At 39.1% G+C, this 23,841-nt stretch overlaps 3 protein-coding genes across 6 annotated transcripts in view; 1 reads left to right on the top strand and 2 right to left on the bottom strand.

The window, feature by feature from the left end:
• Positions 1 to 1,033: 1,033 nt before the first annotated feature.
• Positions 1,034 to 13,450, bottom strand: ccdc51 (coiled-coil domain containing 51). 2 transcript variants are annotated; one of them, XM_022219901.2, is made up of 7 exons: positions 13,326 to 13,450; positions 12,625 to 12,716; positions 11,543 to 11,741; positions 11,213 to 11,350; positions 10,838 to 11,002; positions 10,285 to 10,491; positions 1,034 to 2,559 (listed from the first exon to the last, which is right to left on the bottom strand). In XM_022219901.2, the coding sequence occupies exons 2-7, from the start codon at positions 12,627 to 12,629 to the stop codon at positions 1,987 to 1,989; spliced, it is 1,287 nt and encodes a 428-aa protein (XP_022075593.1). In that variant the 5' UTR covers positions 12,630 to 12,716; positions 13,326 to 13,450; the 3' UTR covers positions 1,034 to 1,986. The 2 variants fall into 2 exon arrangements, with proteins under 2 accessions (XP_022075593.1, XP_022075594.1); XM_022219902.2 differs by having other exon boundaries at positions 11,543 to 11,672.
• On the top strand, positions 13,443 to 20,522 carry tma7 (translation machinery associated 7 homolog). Its single transcript, XM_022219900.2, has 4 exons — positions 13,443 to 13,571; positions 14,191 to 14,246; positions 14,600 to 14,687; positions 18,423 to 20,522. The coding sequence occupies exons 1-4, from the start codon at positions 13,556 to 13,558 to the stop codon at positions 18,455 to 18,457; spliced, it is 195 nt and encodes a 64-aa protein (XP_022075592.1). The 5' UTR covers positions 13,443 to 13,555; the 3' UTR covers positions 18,458 to 20,522.
• Positions 20,523 to 20,840: 318 nt separating this feature from the next.
• The window catches only part of dnase1l4.1 (deoxyribonuclease 1 like 4, tandem duplicate 1), a 38,477-nt gene continuing 35,476 nt past the window's right edge, over positions 20,841 to 23,841 (bottom strand). For all 3 annotated transcript variants that reach the window (XM_051948083.1, XM_051948082.1, XM_022219898.2), the window contains 2 exons: positions 23,498 to 23,573; positions 20,841 to 21,548 (listed from right to left, as the gene is read on the bottom strand). In XM_051948083.1, the coding sequence (XP_051804043.1) occupies positions 21,376 to 21,548; positions 23,498 to 23,573 (249 nt within the window). In that variant the 3' untranslated portion in view covers positions 20,841 to 21,375. The remainder of the gene's footprint in view (positions 21,549 to 23,497; positions 23,574 to 23,841) is intronic.

The following is a 23,841-nucleotide window of genomic DNA, read 5'->3' as shown; positions in this document are numbered from 1 at the left end:
TAGCCAAAATCGGCCTGATATCGTGTTGTTAGCTCTAGGCATAAGCAAGTAATTAATAAAAATACATACATTACATAAATGTAGGTAGGTAATTAAAACATATTATGACTCAAATTCCTTATTTCGAGTTTTTGTACGACGGCGACAACGACCGACGCGAAAACAAACACCCCCCCCCCCCCCCCAAGGCACCAATCCAAGGGGAAACACTGGAAATCATACAAGGAACAAATGATTAAGGTTGTTGCTAGAGGTACGGACCCGTACCCGTAGCCTGTGGACTACGGATACGGCATTTGCCATTTGCCAATCAGATATGCGAGATCTGGTCACGTGACTCCCGGTAGACGCTAGCTGTACGGACCCGTAGCATCGGTACGACAGGTACGGACCCTAAACCTGACCCTAACACTAACCCTAACCTTAACCTTTGCTTACCCTTCAACAGTTTGCAGTGGTTAGCAGCTTCTTGACTCGTGAGACTCGCGTACGGGTCCGTATCTGTCTGGCAAATGGAAAGTGCCGTACATACGGACCCGTATCCGTAGACACTACCAATGATTAAACTGTGGGGAGTTTCTGAGTCTCATTAATTCCTAGCACCCGCTACATATTTAGGTCACGATGTAGCAAACCCCAGCCAGACACGTTGAGCTCAGTCATCAGCCTTATTGTGACCACAAATTCACCGTGAGACCTTGTCCTCATTCCAGCTGCTTCTAAGTTTAGACACATCCTTTGCTAAACAGCAACAGCGTGGAACCGTTTTCTTTCTTTATGTGAATTTTCGGACTTTCTGCAGCGTCTTCGTCATGTCAAGTAACCTTCTCTTAGAGAATCACTTCCTCTGCCGCTGTAATGGTTACAAAATAAAAGCCTGTAGCATTCAAAATACGCCTTCAAAATAAAAGCCTGGAGGGAACGCTTATTTTAACAAGTGCAAAAGGCTTGCCAAAATTGATGAAGTGATCAACAGACCTTTAAAAGAGTAATTTACACGTGATTCGGTATAAATACATGACATGCACATGCATAACATATGCCTGTACTTAGCACAGGGTAATTGTTTATTGAAGATGTCATCCGTCGGAAATGATACGTCAATTGAGCATCCTTGGCGGAGTACTGCACTCTCTGAGTGCTTTTCTTGTTTGGAATTGGTTCAGGTTATGTGACATCACTAGTTTTGAACAATTTCTTTGTAATCTGCAAATTGATTTTAGGTAGGGGGTCCAAAAAAATCGAATAAATCGTGAATTGCGATTTTTTGTGAAAGAATCTGAGATCTTTGTTTAGGCCATATCGCGCAGCCCTACTGTTAATTTTACTAATCGCTGAACATGTTAAGTTGTTGCATAATTGGACTGCTTGTAATATTTATTTAATTTAAAAAAATTTAAACTCTACTTATTTCATGAGTATTTAAGGCAAAGGGGGCCCCGAAAGTTTTTTGTCCTCTGAAATGGGGCCTGACAGAAAAAGCTTGAGAACCACTGATACAAAGCAAGTAAAATTTAGCACTGGCTCAAAAAGACCACTGACAGGCAAATAATACCTGTCAGGGCAAAAGTTCACAGTTTTGTTTGAGGACTTTACATTAAAATAAATTTGAAATGTTTAAGCTTTGTATTTTATGTCTGGGCTTGCCAGTGGGGAACCACAAAAATAGTACACGTAGTAATGTGCTATAATAGGATACCTGATGTTTTCTGCAAGTAGGTGGGAAAATATGTGTCAGTATGACAATTGGGGAAAATACCCAGCTACATCGATGAGCAATAAATGAGAAGTACCAAGAATACGTTGAAGCAGCCACAGTACTTATGTGCTTCATTACTGCAGTAAAAAGCAGAAAGAGATGATGAAACTCAAACCAACACTTGTAGTCAGTTTCTGAATAAGCTGTCTTCTGCATTGATTCATTTAGATAATTGCTCCCAGTGCCTGACAGTATTACAGTGTATGTGATCATATTTAAGCTGAAGTCTAACCAGTTCCTCTGAGCAAAAGGTAGACAGCAGACACAGTGATGGCAGTGGCAGTGTAGGTAAACATGGCATTATATATCGTGTTTGTCCTGATTCGTTCTCCCAGCGTCCTCTGGGTCTCCTCTAGACTCCTAAGCGCTGCCTCAGACTCCCACTGGTCCCCTCTCTCTGGTCTCTCAAATTGCAGTTCAGCAGGTTGCACTTCCCTTTGTGGCCGGCTCTCCAGCAACTTCCTCACCATTAACAATCCCCCTTCAACTCTCCCGAGTCCTTGCTCCAGCTGTCCCAGTTGCGGTGTGAGGGACTCCAGGAGGGACTCAGTTCTTCTTCTGCCAATGTAGAGATCTTTAAAGGCTGAAAGAGGCACATTATGTGAATCTGAAGTTGGACCTTCTTTGTCTTTCAGGTTGGTGTTCCTTTGTGTGAAGGCGTCACTCAGGGCGACTTTGAGGCTGTCTATAAGCATTCGCAGCTCGTCCTGCTGCGAGCGATGGTTTCCAGCCTGGACTTCAAGGGCTTTCTGGAGACTCTCTGGACCTTTCTGGGCCTCCAGCAGCAGACTTTTCAGCTCCTACAAATGAGTGACCATTGAAATAGAGAGGTGTGATGACAAAAGCAGCTTCAGAGGGAAACTTTACATGTTACGTGAGATTTTTGGTAGCAGAAAACAAGCAGCATTAAAATTTTAAAAGTACGCTGCACAAAAAAAAAAGAACTTTGTAGTAGTTCACAAGTTGATTGTAAAATAACATTTACAACCTATGACTCTGAACAACTGAATAAAAAAAAGTTTGTCATAACAAGACTGCTAAAATGCATTCACAAATTTTACAGATATTTCCTTTTCATTTAACATAATTAGTTAAATTGCAGTTTAATAGTGTAAAAATATGTCTAAAATTTGATACAATCAGTGACAATTAACTGATAAAATATAATGGCTCTGTAATTTTAGATAGACTTTTTGTACAAACAGAGAAATCTCATAATTAGCTACACAAATACAGTTTTCACAGCAAAACTGTGGAAAATAATGCATTTTCATCATAACATCTATTTATTGATCTATGCCATTATATGTTAATATGATACATTACAGGTATTTTTGTTGTTTAAACACATGAAATATCCTAACATTCAAGAATAAATAATTTTACGTTAAATTTAGGCTACAAACAACATTGTAATTATGGACATTTACTGATTTTTTAAAGGATGGTTATTTGCTAGCATGATAACATGCTAATGTTTAGCAGGTTGAAGATTAACCATCTCAGCTTAACATTTTAGCATGCTAACAGCTGTCAATTGACTCTATACACAAAGTCCTGCTGAGGCTGACAAGTTTGTTTAGCTGGTATTCAGTCATAAAGCAAGCTAGAGAAAAACTATAAATGTTGATTTGATGATGGAGCTGATGAAAAGTGATAACCCACAGTTGTTGAGAAGTGGTGAACCAATTAACCAACTGACAACTAGAAGCATGGGTAAAAATGATTCATTTAAATTATTCTTTAAAATGTAAAGTTTTATTCAAATAAAAATAACTTAATACCAGAAAGTTATTCCCTCATACTGAGACCAACCTCTCGGAGCAAAAAATTTAACTATTTTAATTCAGAATGTTATAATTACTGCTGTAAAAACAAGTAAGTTAGTCCAACTAATTGAATATTCAATGGCCTTCTCAGGAATCTTGACAATCAGTTTTACACCAGTTTAATCGTTAACAGATCAACTGTTTAATTCACTGACTGGGCAAATGGCTCAACTGTTGTCTGGGTTTGGTTCTCCAAGGTGCAGTTTTATGGTTCATCTGTTTCATTTTTTAAAATTTTATTTTTCTTGTTTTTTCCAAATTCAAATAATACAAGTTATCACATGATATAATAAACATTCACAATAGATTTTCACAGACAGCTCCAAACCAAATTACAAAATGCCCTTCTTTTATACCAACAGTTTATCCAGTTTGAATATGCCTGATAAAGTTAAAGAAAACTAAGGAACACTGTAGCATTGAACCAGGGTGTAAACAGATATACCACTTGGTGTCTCACAAAATACAGGTAATATTTAAGCAAGCTCCCACACTCAAGAAATCAAAGTGCCACACTGCTTGGATAGTTTCGATCCCTCTATACAAAGTCTGATCTATATTGTCTTATGTACTGTAACCATCCTTTCCATATATTACTAAAATTGTCCATTTCCAGCCTAACAGCCGCAGTAATTCTCTCCATGTTATATATACTCAGCATAACATCCAGCCATTCATCCACCTGAGGCACCGAATCAGTTCTCCATCCCCTGGTGATTGCCTTTTTATCAGCCATCATTATTTTATAGTCATCCCTTCTTCTTAAATGTAATATATCAATCATACCCAAATACAAAATTTCAAAACTTAACGGAACTTTAATATTTAATACTTTATCTACAACATTTTTAATTTCCATCCAGTATTGATTTATCATGGGGCAATCCCAAAAGATGTGGAAATGATTTGCATTACGAGCACCACAAGACCTCCAACATTTTGTATCTGCATATTTTCTCTGTGCAGGAGTCAAGAAGAACCTTATTATATTCTTCCATCCATGCTCCCTCCAAAACAGAGAATTTGTAGTTTTCCATAGATATGCATTTACAGACTCCCAATCCTCTCCAATGCTGATTTTTGCTTCCTTTTCCCATCTTTCTCTCACATAATCTGAGGTGCCCTCTTTTAAATCCTCCAATGCCTTGTACAATTTTGAAATAACTTTGCAACTGAGCTCTGATTTGTAGGCATCCAGTATAATCTTCAAAATACCTGGTTGAGAGAAATCCAGTTTCACTTTTTTCATTTCTTGTCTAACATAATGTCTCAACTGCAGGTATCTATGAAAATCCCGGTTACCCAGACCATATAAATCCTTCATCTGCTGAAAAGTCATCACATTATCCTTTTTAATGATCTCCCAATACATTTTTGGACCATTCTCCCATATTTTAAATGTGGTGAAAAGTCAGTGTCGTATACGATCCATCTCAAAAATCTACATTGTTCTGTTAAGTTATACTTTTTCATAATTTCTGACCACATTTTCAGAGACGCCCACATTCAAGGATTAACACTTTCTTGACAATCTGTCTGCAATTTCACTTGCCTGGAAAATCCAGACTGACTTTATTTATGCATTAATATAAATACAAATAAAGGCAGTCTGGCATTGTGATGATAAGAGACGATTTCAAAAAGGAGGGGCTAATGAATGCAGCTTGAACGAGAAAGAACCAATCAGTGTAACACGGATGTGAATACATGGGGTACTCTCAAGTACAACAGTTATTTTTGAAAAGGCTAAGCAACAAAAGACTCCTTCCGAACGATTAGCGGTATTAGGAATAACTTTAAATCGGAGCCAAACCAAGTCGGTGCGTATGTGTAAAAGTTGCCTAAATTTACTCACGTTTGGAACAGGATTTTCCTCTGTACAAACAATGGCAGGAAGCCGAAAGGTGCGCAGGTGTTTTATGCGTAATCCAGGCGCTGAAGATGACGCAGCCTTAACTCCTGCCTCCTGTGCTATGATTGGTCGTACCAAACTTCCCCAGGAGGGAAACGCGATTCAATTCGCCCAATGCCAAACTGATTCTCCTGTATCTCCTAACATGGAGATAGGAGATTACATGGAGATTCAGTTTGGATTTTCCAAGCTACAATTTCACGTCACACGTTAAGGCTTGTATTGGTGGTGCCATTTTCTCTTCGATGTCTTTCCATTTTGCTGCATACTTTAGGTCACACAAATTTATCAAGACCTTCATCTGAGCAGCTTGATAATAACTCTTAAAACAAGGCAAAGATAAACCGCCCTTCTTTTTTAGCAGTTGTAAAGTTCTATATTTAATGCGGGGCCTTGCGCCTTCCCATAAAAATCTAGATATAAACTTGTCCCATTCTTTGAAGTCTTTATTTCTTAACTTAATTGGGAGATTCTGAAATATATATAGCAAACGAGGCAAAATATTCATTTTATTCACCTCTACTCTTGATGCCAACCACAGATATGGTATTAAGTTCCATTTAGAAAGGTCTGCTTTTATATTAGAAATTATTAGATTGTAATTAACTGCTTTCAGGCTTCCAAAATCTTTTGTTAAGTGAATACCCAAATACTCCATCGACTGCTGATCCCAATTTATAGAGTAGTTTTGTTTTATATTTTGATCTGGCTTGTAATTAAAAGCAAGAGCTTGGGTTTTTTGAACATTGATTTTATAACCTGAGAGCCTTCCAAACTCTGTCAAGAAAGTCATCGGGATTGGTAGAGATGAATTTGGGTCCTCCAAATAAATCAAGACATTATCTGCGAACAAAGCAATTTTCTGTTGAACTCCCAACATGGCTATACCTTTAATACGATCGCACTGTTTAATCCATTGGCTTAGCGGCTCCAAGAAGATGGCAAATAAGAGTGGGCTGACTGAACAACCTTGACACCCTCTCCCTAGCTTGATTACTTCAGACAAACTACCATTAACCTTAATCCTTGCAGTAGGATCTGTGTACAGAGCCTGCACTGTCCTAATAAAACCCTTGTGAAAATTAAACTTCTGCATTACTCTAAACAAAAAAATCCCAACTAACGGAATCAAAAGCTTTTTCTGCATCCATTCCTAAAATTGCCGCCTCTAATTTCTTTTCTTTGATATGCTGTATGATATGTAGAGTCCAACGGATATTATCATGTGTTTGCCTTTGTTTTATAAATCCAGTTTGATCTAAACTAATAATTTCGGGTAAAATGTTCTCCATTCTCTGGGCTAAGATTGCTGTAAAAATTCTATAATCCACATTGAGTACTTATTGGTCTGTAACTAGAGCATATTGTTCCATCTTTACCCTCCTTTGCAATCACAGAGATGAATGCCTCTCTCCAAGAATCAGGAATATTCCCTCTTTTTAAAATCCAATTAAAAGTTTTGTGTAGTAATGGAATTAGAGTTTCCCTATAGGTTCGGTACCATTCAGAGCCATACCCATCAGCCCCAGGACTTTTATTTTGCAGCCTGGAAATTTCTAAGTTGATTTCTTTTGTTGTTATTTCTGCAGTTAATTGTTCTGGTCCTCCGTTAACTGTGGCAAATTTAACTCCTCCAGGAATTTGTCTATTTGGGGTATATTGTCATTGTTTACTTGAGCATACAACTGCTTATAATAATATTCAAAACACGTATGGATATCTTCTTTCTTATACACAGTTTGTTTTGTTTGTGGATCTTTCATCTTTTAAACATGTCTTCTTGTCTGTTGTTAAGCTTATATGCCAATAGTTTTGTGGATTCACTCCCAGCCTCGTAGTGATTTTGCTTAGTAAAAATCATTTTCTTCTGAATTTGTTGCGATAAAATACCATTTATCCTTGCCCGTTTCATCTTTATGTCATCAATGATCTTACTGTTTACACTGTTTTTATGTATTTCCTCCAATTTTCCCAGGTCAGTTTGCAATTTTTTTTAGCTCTGCTTGTTTCATTTTTTTTTCACGTGAACTGATTTTACTATCAACTTTCCCCTCATTACAACTTTGCATGCATCCCATAATACAGATGGGGATACATCACCATTATCATTTAGTTCTATGTATTCAGAAATATCCTTTTCAATTTCTTCTTTCATTGCCATTGAGGCCATTGAGCAGGCTTGAGTTCAACCTCCACATTGTTGATTTCCTTTCAGTTCCCATCCATAGTTTTAAGAATACAGGGCAATGAGCAGATAAATCCATCACTCCAATGTTACAGCTTATTACCTTACAACGATCCTTAATATGCAATAAAAAATAATCAATCCTTGTATATACAGAGTGAGGAGCAGAGTAATAGGTGTAATCCTTCTTATGTGGATTAAGCTCCCTCCATATATCCAAAATTCCGAGTTCTGACATTAATTTACAAATTTTTTTACAAATAATATTTTTTTGAAAGACATTACCTGATGAATCTAAGTGTGGATTGAGCCTCTGGTTAAGATCACCTCCAGCAACCATCACCCCTTCACTCTCTATCGTCACTAGATCGAAGAAATGTTTATAGAATCCCCAGTCAGAGCCTGGCGGGGTGTAGATGTTAAACAAAGTTACCAGGACTCCCTCCAATCTTCCTATTACTCTTCAATTTTTCATGCTCTTTGTCCGTCATATGTGTCTCCTGCAAAAAAAGTACCTCCACTCCATCTTTTTCATCGTATTCAGAACCTTGCTCCTCTTAACTGGGCTGAGCAGCCCATTAACATTGTAAGAGGCAACTTTTAAATAGTTATTTGGTGACTCTCTTTTATGCATAAAGCAAAAGAAAATAATCCTGCTCCACCTCTTGTGCTACAAGTAAAGAAACTTTGAGTACAATAGTAACCAATGAACATTACAAGAAAACAGAAAACACAGACTTCCAAACATGAGGTCCAAGATTTAACCTTTTCAGATCTAACTCTTAACTCTAAGGGATAACCCCATATCCCAAATGGTAGGGGGCCCTCCTGGCCACTTTTGGCCCTGTCCATTTCAACAAGTCTTTTTTTTTCCTCAAACGTAGAAAATGCTCACCTCCCCGATCAGTGCTTCAAGACATTACTGAAAACCCTCATTTGTCCATATTTCTTGTCCACTGGGTTACTAATTATAGCAAGTTACCTTAACCTTCCAGTTATTACCTTGCTGGTTATTGGACTCCTGCCCTCTTGGTGCTCTCACACTAGACCTCCTCCGTGTTTCTTCTGAAGGCCTGTAATTTTTGTTTATATCCCACTGACACCTGGTCCGACCTATTTTCCCCGTGGGTGGATTGCCACATCTGATACAGTATCTTCTCCATGGGGTCATCTGCGGGCTTGACAATGCGCACCTGGAATCCTCTTGCAGCCATATCTTTAGTTGCTTCTGTTGCTGAATACACGGAGCCTTGCAGAAAAAGGTGTTTGAAATCTTATTTTTTTCTCTTTCAACACCCTCTTTACTTCAGTGTATTCCTTTCTCTTTTTCATCACATCAGGTGCATAATCATGGTCCACATACACTCGCTGCCTCTCATAAATGAAGCCTCTCTTCTCCCACGCTTTCTTGATTATTTCTTCTTTGCATTTGTAGCTAGATAGCTTCACAATAATCGACCTCAGAGGAGCATCTTTGGGGGGGTGAACTCCCACAGCGCTCTATGTGCTCTCTCGACATTCAGCGCAAAGGTCGTCGGTAGCTCCAGCTTTTCTCTGGAAGGGCCTCCACCAAAGACCTAACGGACCCCGCACTGTCCTCCGCCCCCTCCTTAACACCGTGAATACGTTTAGTGTCTCGCCTGGCGCGACCCTCCTGATCAATCATTCTCTCCTCTAACCTTTTATGCCGTTTGATGAACTCACATGTTGCACCTTCAATGCTCTGGACTCGCTCCTCTGTGCTCACAATGCGCCGTTCAGCTCGTCAATCCTGCTATTAGCCTTTTTAATTTCGTCCCTTATGCCTCTGAGGGACTCCGCGTTTTCCTGGCGGAACTCTTTTATCCCCCGCAAAACGGTTTCCAAGTCGGACATGTCCTCAGCCTCTGGACTTATCTCGGGAGAGTCTGGCACTTCCTCTGTATCCCCGCCTCAGCTTCTGTTTGCTCCGGTGCTAGCTTGGCTTGTTTCTTGTTGTCGTTCGTGTCGAACCCAGCGGTATAGCTTAACTTTTTCCTGGTTTTGTCATCATCAACGCCCCCGATAATGTCTTAATATATAGTATTTTCGCTTCAGAATTTGGCCATGTGGGGCTTATTCTCAACTCAAAAATGGGGAGCGAACGTTTTAAGCTGGCGCCATATTGAAATTCCGGCCGGAAGTCCGCCATCTGTTTCATTTTTAAAAGTGAATACCTTCTACAAATCTTAAACTGGCTACACAAAACAAGTAATCTGAGACAATAACATCAAAGTCAAAGGAAATTCAATCTGTGCAAACTAGAATTTTGCAATGTGTTTTAGTCCTACAAGACTAAACAATTTATTTCTGTGGTATTCACAGTTTTTAATAATTTCAACAAGAAAATGGTATTTTGGGCTGTACAGTGAGAGTGTAAGCTCTCAGTCATGAATGAGGGGAGCTCCCCTGCTAAAAACTACAGATTCAGTAATTAACAAGTATTCACCATAGTCACTTCAGATTAGCAATTTGGTGTAAAACTCTAGCACATACACTGAACACCTTGAGTACAAACCAAACTACTTCAGTTTAACCAAATGTAAAACTACAGAGTACAGGATGTAGCATCTCTCCTCACCTGCAGGCGGACGCGGTTAATGTATGTTGATCCCATGACCCCAATCAGGGCTCCGAGCACTGAGCCAATTATGGACCAGTTCTTGGTGCGTTCAGCTCTCGTCCTCTCCTTCTCATGGCTTTCCCTAACTGCTGCTGAAAACAAGGCAAATTTCTCCCTCTCCAAACCCTCTGCATTCTCATACTCTTTCCGGACACGACGCTCCTCCTGTGGTCAGGACAAAGCATTACAGGTGGGCAGTTTGTTATCAATAAATTCTATAAAACAAATTTGTTATTGTACTCTAGTACTTTTTTGAACAGATATCGCTGAATAAACTAGTTGCTGTACTTTCTATAATATCATTGCAAACAATCCTAATTTTAATTGAATACTTACTAAATAATACTGTGGTTAAGTCTAGATATTATTCTGCAGAATTAGTGCACTACAAGAAGTGGTAGTGCACAGAAGAAGTTCTGGTTTCAAAATATTTGGATTGCAAAGACAAACTCGAAGCTAATAGTTACTATAACATTGGGTTTTATGTGTATTTTAAAATGCTTCAGCTAACCTGCAGCAGTTTGTGCTCTAGTGTGGCCAGTTCCAGATAGTGAACCTCTTCCCTGGAGACTCTGTCCAGCCGATCCCTGAGCTCCTTCAGCCTGCCCTGCAGGGCCTCCAGGCTGCCATGTGCCTCACGCACCATTCCCCTGGCCACCATGAACCCTGCTTCCGCCTGGAAGAAACACATCTGTTATGCATCAGTACTTTCCTAGACTACCAGTAAGTACCTGATACTTACTGAAAAACAGAAATCTTAGTGAGTTTTTTGAAGGTGTTGAATCAACTTTATGTTGATTTTGGAAGCTCTAGTTTTCAGTGCAGTTAAATTGTATTCGGTCCCTTAAAAACATGAAAGCTGAGATTCTTCCTACTGTCTGCTGACCTCTGTGACCTTTGTCTGAGCCTCGCGGACCTCATTCAAGCCCACAAACTCCTCGTATCTCTCCCACCAGTAGTTGACCGTGGAAGTGGCTGTCTGCGCCGACCTCTGACCCCACTGCCGCCCCACATCACCTGCATGCTAGAAGATGGAGAGAAGAGAATAAAAAGATAGCTGTGTTAAGATTTGCATTTATTTTGCAGTATTCAAGGATAATATTAATTACAAAATTATTAATGCAGTTCAAACTGGTCAGCCACACACAGCATATTGCAAGTGATGGTTGTGGTCTGGAAAATAGCTAAGAATATTGAGAAGACAGATTTTCTCCACCTGTAAGGCTGCAAGTGTGCGCTCCTTCACCACCTCAGCTCCTCCTTTACCATCAGGAGGGGAGGGGTTAGAGGGAGGTGGTAAGCCAGGTTGATGATGAGTGCTATAGGTTCGGACCAGAGTGATTCCCCTGGGAGGGCAGAGGCGGGACAGACAGCATGAGCCTTGTGCCCAGAGACAGATTGTAGCTCCTCTATACCTAAAGCACATGACATACTGTTAATCATCAGCTCATGAGCAACCCTAAAATCTCATTTTTTTATTAATTGGTCAGTCCTGTGGCCACCCCAGATCTATCAAGATGAAGTTCATTCACTAAAACTCCTACGGTATGTCCAACTTTAACTGGATTCAACTGCAGTGTTTGAGGGCAATGAAATCAGCACTGGAAGAAGTAATAACTATGTGGACCAGCAGTCACAAAAGACAGTTTGTGTGCGTTTTTCACAGCAGCGCACACACACACACACACACACACAAACACAACACACACACGCACGCACGCACACACACGCAAAAACAAAGATGAACTTTTGTGTGTTATTTCCAGCTACTTCTAGGAGTTTGAGTTTATTAAACTGCAGCATCAAACAGCAGGAAGATCCTGAGTGATTTCAAAGGAGAAAACTTTGCATATTTATGCACAACAACATGGCAGTAACTTTATAAATTTGCTGTAGTTTGATCGGTTACATCACACATGGACAGAATTTTCACTGTTGAATAAACTACGGATGTCTTGTTTATGGGTGAATTTTCCCCCCTCAAATACTCTTCTCCTAAACAATGCTGATTCCTCAAAATACCAAAATGCTCACTGTGTTTATATTAGTCTATGTACATCAGATAATTACCATTAATTAACATTAACTGTAAAACATAAACCCAAAGTGTGTCATCACTTAAGTCTCATATTCACATAGTTTTCACTTAACTATACACAACAACAGCATAGTAAAAGCCTTTGAAATTTAGTTATGGACTATGGTATTTTAGTGGCACCCCTGGATTTCCAGTGCCCCTATCTTGGCATCACAATGAAAACATTTTTAAAACTGCTCCACATTTCAGTGTAGAAGTACCTCATTGAGAAGGGCAGCAGTCATAAGTGCAGCTTAAAAACAGTCAGAGTTCCTCACCACTGCAGCTACAGGGCAAACACTGGAATGGGCATCTGTGAGGAAAAGGGGAGAAAATTACAATGGGTAAATTTTATTCAGATTCGTTAAATATTTTTGATAACACTAAGCAATCCAGGGGGGTTCAAATTAAAAACCACATGTTCTTTACGTTTGACAAAACCTGATTGTTTACATGCTGAAATGCAACTATTACGTTCAAAATACAGAGCAAAGTCAATCCAGAGATGTATTTGTGACAGCAATTAACAAGGACCTTATTGTCTTTTAATTTAAGATCAGACGAAAGCGACAAGTTATAGGCATTTTCAAGGCTAACTTCCTACACACATCAAACTGCTACACTGCAAGAAAACGTAATTAATATGGACTGCACATTCAGCATGATGGATAATTTCAACACGGAAAATACCAATATACTGAATGATACATCACACAGACTGGAGGAACACACAGTTTACAGCGACTTCTTTGGTAAAATTAAATTTCAATTTTTCCTTCAAGGTTAGCTGCATCACTCTCAACTGACTAACGTTTAGCTCCACGCCGCTACAGTTAGCCAGTGCTGACTTTTCAACAATGTAAAACAATCTGAAGAATCCTGTCTATTTCACTCACACAACAAAATATCCAGAGAAACATACCTGTTTTCTTGAATCCTTTCCGAGCACACATGCCACGTGGATAAAGTTTCTTAGTTTGCTCTCATCTTGATGCTAACTGAGACCACTAACAGTAGTTTTCGTTCAGGCATATAACGGTCGTCCTGTTTCCGGGTTAGAGTTCACCGGGGTCCTCGCAGTGCGGCTTAGTCCTCCGTGTTCGATACAAATTTATTTCTTTCCTCTATATATCTTTTCAACCAGCTGTAAATATGTCTGGAAGAGAAGGTGAGATGTCGTTTCATCACGGAACAAACTGAAAATGCAGATTTTGACTGATTTTAACAACGTAACAAAACTGAGTGAAGCGTGTTTCTCTGAGTGGATTAGCTAGCTGTTGCCGACGACTGTCTTTCATCAAACTACGTTGAAAATCTGCCATGTTAACGTGTTTTCTATGTCGTATAGTATGTACATAAGAAAATACGATTTTGTCTGACCGTAGACGAGTCTCTGTGTTCCTTTGAGACATACCTGGCACTGAATTACGTTCTGACCAACAGATAATTTATTAAAAATGTGAATTTCATTTCTCTACGCTATCAACAGACAGATTAGTGCGAGATTATTCGAACATTTGAAACTGTCAACAGTAGCAGATGCTTCAGGCTGCACTGGACACATGTATAGCTAAAGAACGAGTCTTCTTACAAGTCAGTTTGGTGGTCTGGGATTCGTTTTTTGTCAGTGGTGTTTGTATGACTTGTTTTTACAATCTCGTATTGGAATTAAGTCCTGTGAGCTCAACTAACCATTTAATTATCCAACAAACACGTTCAGCATCTCTTTACAAATAAGCTTTCCTAACAGACCATTATTATTATATTTCTACTTTTATTTTTATTAGGAGGCAAAAAGAAACCACTGAAGGCGCCTAAGAAACAAAATAAGGACGTGGATGAAGTAAGTGTATCTCCTATTAGACTTTATGGTTGTTTCTATGGTAAGTTATTGTGATGGGGTTTTTTTGTCGACTAATAAAACATGAAAATAATGACAAATATATCCCATTTACTATTCCTCAGAGCCTAATGTGTTGAGTATCTTATTGTAAAAGATGGATGAAAATGACCTGATGCAAAGTTCATTTTTGAGGTTGCTTGCTGTTTTGGCTCTTGAAAATTTTAATGTCCATCTTCGACAGGAGAAGATTTTCTAATCATTAAAGGGCAAAACTAGTTGTAGATGAATGTACTGAAACATATGAACTGAAAGATGAGACAAGTCATAATTGTAAACTTTGTGTCTGTCTGCAGGATGATAAGGCTTTCAAGCAGAAGCAAAAGGAAGAACAGAAGGCCCTGGAGGCAATGAAGGCCAAAGCGTCAGGGAAAGGACCTCTAGGTAAGACCAGAAAATGTATACATTCTGTATGTGCGCCCTAAAGGGAAAGACTCCTGTGACCCAGTAGGATATGGACACAGGACTTCTGGGGATATCCTATGGCACCGGGATGGTGGCAAGGACCTACCTTGAGCAAGCTTGTCCTAGCTCATCCCACAGATGCTCAATAAGATTTGGATCTGGGGAGTGTGAACAGCTTAACTCTGTCATGTTGGCCTATTTTCAAACATTCATAACTCGGTAAATATTTGGAGTCAAACTGTAGGATTTTACAAGATAGAAGTTTTTACATGATTAAAAAAAACATAACATGAACTGGAAAAAGTTCTGAAATCTGGGTGAATTGGCATGGAATGAGCCTACAAGACAAAACACAAGCTACTAAAATTGACTCATCGTATTACGTGTTGTCTTTACATGCTGTTTCCGTAGTTTCTGTATTTTTTGACGTACACACGTGGACAAAATTGTTGGTACCCCTCAGTTAAAGAAGGAAAAACCCACAATTCTCACTGAAATCACTTGAAACTCACAAAAGTAACAATAAATAAAAATTTATTGAAAATTAAATAATCAAAATCAGCCATCACTTTTGAATTGTTGATTAACATAATTATTTAAAAAAAACAAACTAATGAAATAGGGCTGGACAAAAATGATGGTACCCATAACTTAATATTTTGTTGCACAACCTTTTGAGGCAATCACTGCAATTAAACGATTTCTGTATTTGTCAATGAGCGTTCTGCAGCTGTCAACAGGTATTTTGGCCCACTCCTCATGAGCAAACAGCTCCAGTTGTCTCAGGTTTGATGGGTGTCTTCTCCAAATGGCATGTTTCAGCTCCTTCCACATATGTTCAATGGGATTCAGATCTGGGCTCATAGAAGGCCACTTTAGAATAGTCCAACGCTTTTCTCTCAGCCATTCTTGGGTGTTTTTGGCTGTGTGTTTTGGATCGTTGTCCTGTTGGAAGACCCATGACCTGCGACTGAGACCAAGCTTTCTGACACTAGGCAGCACATTTCTCTCCAGAATGCCTTGATAGTCTTCAGATTTCATCGTACCTTGCACACTTTCAAGACACCCTGTGCCAGATGCAGCAAAGCAGCCCCAAAACATTACTGAGCCTCCTCCATGTTTCACCGTAGGGACAGTGTTCTTTTCTTCGTATGCTTGGTTTTTGAGTCTATGAACATAGAGTTGATGTGCCTTACCAAAAAGCTCCAGTTTGGTCTCATCTGTCCAAAGGACATTCTCCCAGAAGCTTTGTGGCTTGTCAACATGCATTTTTGCAAATTCCAGTCTGGCTTTTTTATGAGTTTTTTTCAGCAGTGGTGTCCTCCTTGGTCGTCTCCCATGAAGTCCACTTTGGCTCAAACAACGACGAATGGTGCGATCTGACACTGATGTACCTTGGCCTTGGAGTTCACCTTTAATTTCTTTGGAGGTTGCTCTGGGCTCTTTGGATACAATTCGAACGATCCGTCTCTTCAATTTGTCATCAATTTTCCTCTTGCGGCCACGTCCAGGGAGGTTGGCTACTGTCCCGTGGGTCTTGAACTTCTGAATAATATGAGCCACTGTTGTCACAGGAACTTCAAGCTGTTTAGAGATGGTCTTTTAGCCTTTACCTTTAAGATGTTTGTCTATAATTTTTTTTTCGGATGTCCTGGGACAATTCTCTCCTTCGCTTTCTGTTGTCCATGTTCAGTGTGGTACACACCTTTTCACCAAACAGCAGGGTGACTACTTGTCTCCCTTTAAATAGGCAGACTGACTGATTATGAGTTTGGAAACACCTGTGATGTCAATTAAATGACACACCTGAGTTAATCATGTCACTCTGGTCAAATAGTTTTCAATCTTTTATAGAGGTACCATCATTTTTGTCCAGGCCTGTTTCATTAGTTTGTTTTTTTAAATAATTATGTTAATCAACAATTCAAAAGTAATAGCTGTTTTTGATTATTTAATTTTCAATAAATTTTTATTTATTGTTACTTTTGTGAGTTTCAAGTGATTTCAGTGAGAATTGTGGGTTTTTCCTTCTTTAACTGAGGGGTACCAACAATTTTGTCCACGTGTGTATATGACTATATCAGCTTTATCCATAGGTCTGGAGCTGAGTAAAATACAATGAATCCAGTTTATTTGTCTCTAAAATCTGTCTCATAACTGAACAATTAATCAACTTTACATTGAAATCATGATTAAAAACAATGCAATTCTAAAATTGCAAAGGTTGTTGCGAGAGGTACGGACCCGTACCCGTAGCCTGTGGACTACGGATATGCCATTTGCCAATCAGATACGCGAGATCTGGTCACGTGACTCCCGGTAGACGCCAGCGGTACGGACCCGTAGCATCGGTACTACAGGTACGGACCCTAAACCTGACCCTAACACTAACCCTAACCTTAACCTTTGCTTACCTTTCAACAGTTTGCAGTGGTTAGCAGCTTCTTGACTCGCGAGACTCGCGTACGGGTCCGTATCTGTCTGGCAAATGGAAAGTGCCGTATCCGTAGCCCACAGGCTACGGGTCCGGGTCCGTATCTGTAGACACTACCAATTGCAAAAGCTACAATTTAGGGTGCAGCGCGTCTGACACAGGGTTTAAAATAATGTAATTGTTTTATAATATGATGTCTCCCCACTGTGATAGTTACACTGTTAATGGTATTTCTTCTCATAATGCGACATTATACTTTAGACTTATTACACAGTGATAATTGAACCCAAGCTTGACTTTATTTGTCCAGTTCATCATTCAGTACCAGTCTGTCATCGTCAGGACTGTGCCTGTAACAAATATGGCAGGACAAGTCTGTGTTCCATGTAGAAAAACATCAAAATGTTCATCTGAATGTTTGTAGTTTTAGCAATCCAAATTAGACAATCTGAGTTTGATTTCAATATACTATAAATTCCTTGGACTGTGTCAGAGCGGACAGTCAGGACAGAGGTACTCTTCACTGTGACTGAATGTAACACATACTCAAGTGTTCAGCTTCAGATTGAAACCTATGGAGCTCCTAAGGTGTAATGGCAAGATTTTTTATGCCCCATTTTGTGTTACCTTGCTATGATGGTCCTATGATCCATCTGAACAGTTGGTGGTTTTGACCAGTCCAGTAATATTACACTGCCAGTTTAGGGGAAACAACAGATACTACAGAAATTGGTTATTATATGGCACTTCCCCTGATGCATTTAGTCCTCATTTAAAAAAAAAAAAAAAAACAGTGACTCTCCAATAGTATCCAGCTGCTGGCTCTGAGCAACAATGTAGCTGCTCTACTTTCTGTGATGGTGAAGCTGTGGCTGGATATACGCCCATTGTTTGTACTTTAGCTGCTTCTGTTTAGTGCTTTTTAAGAGAGAGAGATGTTGCCAGGGCACTACAGGTGTTCAGAAACAGCTGTGCTGCTACAATGCTCAGTCACCAACGCTATGGTGTGTTACAGCCATTAAAAATCAATGTTTCACAACCAGAATCGAACAATTCAAATTACAGTGATGGCTATAGTGACAGCTGAGTCCTCCCGAGGCTACTCTCATAATAATATGAGCCTGTGAACCAGCTGTTTTAGCTTTCTCTATTGTCATTCATTCAGTTATTTCAAAATCTGAGATTTTCAAAATACAAAATTGCAGCCTTAATTGTGAGCACTGGAGTCAATTGATCATAGTCGAGGTTTTCTTTAACGCACAGTTTTTTGTTTCCTCCAGGTGGCAGTGGCATCAAGAAATCGGGCAAGAAGTAAAATCTGATGACTGTATTAGTTTGCTCATGGCTTTGCTTCCTGCTTCTGTATGCTGAAAGATTCCAGTATGTTTTTCTCTGTTAGACAGGAACCTAGTCCAAGTCAAGACCTGAATCAGTGCTGAGTTCATCCAGTACAAGTACAAGAAATTAATTTAACAATTTTCACAATTTTAAGGGCAGGAGCACCTGTTGCTGGTCAGACCCACTACACAAACCATCACTCCCTAATGATGCTTAATTAGAGGTTTCACACTGATTTTTCAGGAGGCATTTGCATTGACCAAAATTTTCAAATATAGAAATGAAGGTCTGTAGTTTTACAAATGGAAAGTGTGAAAAAAATCCTGATTTCTGTTTTATTTTGTTTTGTGTCCATGTTAAAAAATAATCGGAAATACAAATCTGCAGAAGATTTTGTTGTATTGTAAAGAAAAACATACCAGTAAAGTTTTTTGTAATTACAGCATGTTATTTTAATTCTTGGTCAACGGAGGGGGGAAAAAATAGTCAAGAAGCCCAACTATCAACGAACATTTTGAGTGATAACTGTAATCAAGTTTTTCTTTTACACCATTTTAACTGCCTCATCTGTGTCAGGATTTATTGAACCACCCTGTATGTTTCCATTTCCAAAACTAAAACCTGCATCAGATTAAATCTGCTCATTAGTCTGCAGTTAAAAAGGAATCTCACACCTTGGAGAGCTGCTGCACCAAGTGGATTGGCATGAATTATGGCTCCAGCACCAGAGATGTCAACTCAAACAAAGAAGAGGATTATCAAACTTCTTAAAGAAGGTAAATCATCATGGAATGTTGCAAAAGATCTTGGTTGAGCATAGTCAGATGTGCAAAATCTCTACAAAGTACAAACGACATGGGAAAGCTGTAGAAGGGAAGCATACTGGTAGATCAAGGAAGATAAAGTGTCAAGACAGAAAACTTAAAGCAATAGCAGAAAATGCACCGCAATAAATAAGGGACAGATGGGCGGAAACTGGAGTCAATGTCTGTGACCGAACTGTAAGAAACCAACCTAAAGAAAATGAGATTTACATAGAGAAATGCTAAACGAAAGCCATCACTAACACCGAAACAGAAAAAAAACAAGGTTGCAATGGGTTAAGGAAAAGCGATCATGGGCAGGGGATGACTGGATGAAAGTCGCAATCAGTGATGAATCGCTAGTCTGCATTGGGCAAGGTGATGAAGCTGGTTTGATGCCATTCCAATGAGATTTATGAAAATGACTGCTTGAAGAAAACATGCAAATTTCCACATTCATTGATGATCTGAAGTTGCATGTCAGGTAAAGCCACTGGTTAGATGGCTGTCATTACATCTTCAATAAATGCGTAAGTTTACGTTGATATTTTGGACACGTTTCCTATTCCATCAGTTGAAAGGATGTTTGGGGAGGATGACATCATTTTTCAAGTTGGAGCCAGATTGATTAAGAGTACTGCTTGAGGCATGGACTTAACGAGTAACAGAGACTACAAGCTGTTACAAAAGCCAGAAGTGGTGTAAAAAAGTACTAGTGGTGCGTTGTGTTTGTTGTTTTTTTCATGATTCCATAATTTTCTCACAGCTAGAGGGTCCTGGGTTTGAATCTGGGCCTGGGGTCTTCTTGTGTGGCGTTTTTATGTTCTCACTGCACGGGTTTTCACTAGGTTCTCTGGCTTGCTCCCACAGTCCAAAGATACGCTGAGGTTAATTGGTGATTCTAAATTGTCCATAGATGTGAATAATTTGAGTGTGCTTGATTGTCTGAGTCCATATGACCCCTGTGATAGACTGCTGTCCTGTCCAGATGAACTCTGCCTTCACCCTGTGTCAGCTAGAATAGACTCCAGCCTCTCCACCACCCACCAGAGGACAAAGCGGTCTATAGAGGATGGATGGATGGTTATACTGTTGTCAGTTTACTGTGTCTAAAAGTATCGAAGCCTCCTTGGAAATGTCCCCCTTTTACTGCTTTTCAACATTGAAGTAGAAACCAGATTTGTACAACATAATTTTTAAAATAAAATGCAAAATAAATGTATTCATATTTGCCCTGTACTTTTCTGTATCTATTTTACCTTCTACCTTTTCACTAAGAACGTTCCTCACATCATGATGCTGCCACCACCATGCTTCACTGTAGGGATGATGCTTGCGCTGTTGTGCAGTGTTTAGTGTCTAATCTGACTTCCAAAAAGCTCTATTTTGATCTCATCTGCTACACAACTCTGAGTCTCAGACATGCCTTCACGCAAACTGTGGTCAAGGAAAAACAGAACTGTAGTTGAGATTTAAATTAGCTTTTTTGACACTGACAAAAATAGCTCCCATCAAAAACCCTGGCTTCCAGTAAAAACTTCAAAGGTGACCACTGTCTTTGACCTTTATTGCAAATATGTTTATTCTGCTGCACAGCTGTGCACCTACAGTTAGGACAGAAGATTAACAAGAACATTTATTCAGTGCTCCACAAGTAGAAGATTAAATTTGAAAACGGGCAATAAAATGATTTTTACCTCCTGAGAAGAACTGTGATTGATTACAAAAATGTGAAATGTGCCTTCTACATTTAAAAACAACACTCTAGACAAGAATTACACACAACCCACACAATTAATTTTACCTTTGTGTAGCATGGATGAAAAGGATGGATAACTCAATACTTAGATTCAGTCGAAATTTAAAGTGAAAACAGGAAAGTCTCCGTATCTTTCAGTTCATATTGGCGAAGCATATTTGTAGTCATCCAGAAAATTGAGTAAGAGCAGCCATCCAGGATTGATAGTTCAGTACAGTACACCAAACCCAGAATAACTGTTGTCATGGCTTGTAACAGTGATACAGTCATTAGTGGTTCTGTGGATAATGGGTTAAGGTAGAGATATATTGTTTGGTTGGCACTTTATTCAGATTAAACTGCATCATTACAGTTCATCTTGGCCATCTTCAGCTGCAGGATCTGGATCTCCAGGCTGAGCTTCTCCCTCTCCAGCAGCAGGTTTCCCTTTTTCAGCTCCAGTAGATCTCCGTCCATGAGCACAAGTCCCAGCGACTGAAACTGCTGTGGCTTCGGCTTCCTCAGATCTGCAGAGGAATAAACACATGATCCACTGAGTCCTGCAGCTATGTGAGCTCAGGTAGGAAGTAGATTTTCAAATATATATATATATATATATATATATATATATATATATATATATATATATATATGAGCATGTCCTCAAACAAAAAACGACCACATAGGTCGTCTGTACATGCCAGTATTACGACCCAGTGTTACGTTTTGACTATGCGACCTCTAGCGGTTGAGTAAATATCGACACTCTGGAGTCGCAGGTGAAACGTCATCATGAACAAACTTTTATCTAACACTATCCCTGTCCCTATCTCTAACCCTAACCTTAACCATAACCCTAAAAACGTGTTGGGAAAGTGAGAAAAAAGCCGTTTTGCGACGGAAAAGCCGTTTTGCGAATTAAATCCCGTAATGCGTTCGTTTTCCCCGTAGGGGCGCAAACGTTCATACGACCGCATAGGTCGTATTCCGGTGCACGGTGAAAACGACCGATGCGGTCGTATGAATTGGAGGACTTGTTGCTTTTTGCTTATTAAGGTTCCTAAATGAATGAAATGATCTGAGGTATCAAACTTGAATTCTCTAAATGCTAAGGAAAGGTGCTTCAGTGCTTCTTTTTCCCCTCATCTCCTTTAGCTTAGGATTCACTGAAGCATATTTTGTAAAAGGATAGTTAAGGATAGATAATGCTGTCCCACAATTCTTTGTGATGTACTATCTACATCTGACCTATGTCAATAACATCTGCCATCGCACGATTACCAAGTCTAGTGTATGTGCAGTCAGATTCTCTCAGCCCTGCAGTTCACATTTTTCTTGACCTTGTAACATTTCCACAGGTTCTTAGCAAGAATAGTTGAGCGAAAAACCTCCAAACCTCCGTAAACCAACAGAGTCTGAGTGTTTTGGATGCACACTGCACTCACCAAAAAACAAAATTTTTTAGATCATAATCATTTTTAGGCCACAACAATGCAATCTAATATTTAATATGGTTCTCATGAGTGCCAAACTGTGCCTTGTGGTTGCCACTTAAGGTTTTTGAGAGTTTGAGGTATACATGTTTGAAGCAGGAAAACAAAGGTTATTTGAACTGAGTAAGCATTTTTTAATGATAGATTTAAAATTTTGCACTTTTAGTGACTTTTGTCTAGCATATGATTATTATGTATTTTATTTTATTTATTTTATGTTGAAGTTTTTATGTTGCATCCTTTGGAGGCCACGTGTATCCCTAGTTCTCATTGGGCAACTGATAAAGATATAGGGCAGTCACGTTGAAATTTCAGTAAACAAATATTTGCTCAATTTGCCATTCACTTATGCTTTAACGTTTACACGTACAACTGTGCATTCCTGTTTCACTGCAAATGCCACCCAGTTCTGGTGGTTTCGTAGGTCAGAGTTCACAGTTGTTTAACTCTGACCAAGCCGATGTGCTCGGTTGGACAATTGAATCCCTTTTGGAGTTAAAGTTACTGTAATTGTAGCTTGTATCTGGAAACATAACCCATGTTTATTTTTCTTTATTTTCAGCATTAGCAACTTGGCATTGTTTCCTTCAATGCATCCAAGGGCTGAGAGATTTCCTTACTTTCATTTATTTCCTCACATACATTAAGTTTCCATTTAACAAATTTTTAAATTTGTTCTGTTAATTAGGGTTTCATTTACCTGAGCATAAAGGACATTTTTTCTTCAAATTATCAAAAATAGCAGGAAAATGCATATATTTGTGTCAAATAAGGTATTGTAGACCAATACCTTAGAGACCAATACCAATACCAATACAAAAAGGCTTTGCTTTCTGTGGACCAGTCATTCTTACTGTGGTGCATAATCAGGCCCCAAAGACCCAAAGCAACCATCATTTATCACAAACAAAACATAAACTCTGATTTTACCGTTTAAAATAATAAAAAAAATTATAGCATGCAAGTATAATTATAATGGTTACCAATCTCTTCATCTGTTGTTGCAGCTATGGACTTTAGCTCCACCTCCACAGGATAATGATCACTCACTTTCAGGGCCTGGAAAATAAACAACCCAGGTACTCAAGTACAATTTACACAGATATCTGAAAAGACACTTGCAAAAGGAGATGATTCAAGTTTATTTGTATTCATTTATTTTTTCAGCTTGAGTTTGTTGTTCTGGTCCCTGGAATTAAAGAGTCAAAGCTGCTCAGAGTTGCAAGGAAAACTTTATTTCAAAAACATTCCTGATGGATATGGATGGTCTCTGGAGGAATTTTAATGAGTACCGTAACCTTCACTCCAAGAGCTTCACTCTAGCTCC

Source organism: Acanthochromis polyacanthus, chromosome 5, assembly GCF_021347895.1.
Source record: "Acanthochromis polyacanthus isolate Apoly-LR-REF ecotype Palm Island chromosome 5, KAUST_Apoly_ChrSc, whole genome shotgun sequence".
NCBI lineage: Eukaryota > Metazoa > Chordata > Actinopteri > Pomacentridae > Acanthochromis > Acanthochromis polyacanthus.
The sequence above is the reverse complement of the archived record's forward strand: the minus strand, read 5'-3'. Positions and strand labels throughout refer to the sequence as shown.

What these genes read in the sequence shown, in the direction of transcription:
- tma7 (XM_022219900.2), top strand. An exon ending in AAAATAAGGACGTGGATGAA is followed by an intron (nt 14,247 to 14,599) that starts GTAAGTGTATCT and finishes GTCTGTCTGCAG; the next exon opens with GATGATAAGGCTTTCAAGCA. An exon ending in GTCAGGGAAAGGACCTCTAG is followed by an intron (nt 14,688 to 18,422) that starts GTAAGACCAGAA and finishes TGTTTCCTCCAG; the next exon opens with GTGGCAGTGGCATCAAGAAA.
- ccdc51 (XM_022219901.2), bottom strand. An exon ending in GCACACTTGCAGCCTTACAG is followed by an intron (nt 11,351 to 11,542) that starts GTGGAGAAAATC and finishes TCCATCTTCTAG; the next exon opens with CATGCAGGTGATGTGGGGCG. An exon ending in TTAACCGCGTCCGCCTGCAG is followed by an intron (nt 2,560 to 10,284) that starts GTGAGGAGAGAT and finishes ACTCATTTGTAG; the next exon opens with GAGCTGAAAAGTCTGCTGCT.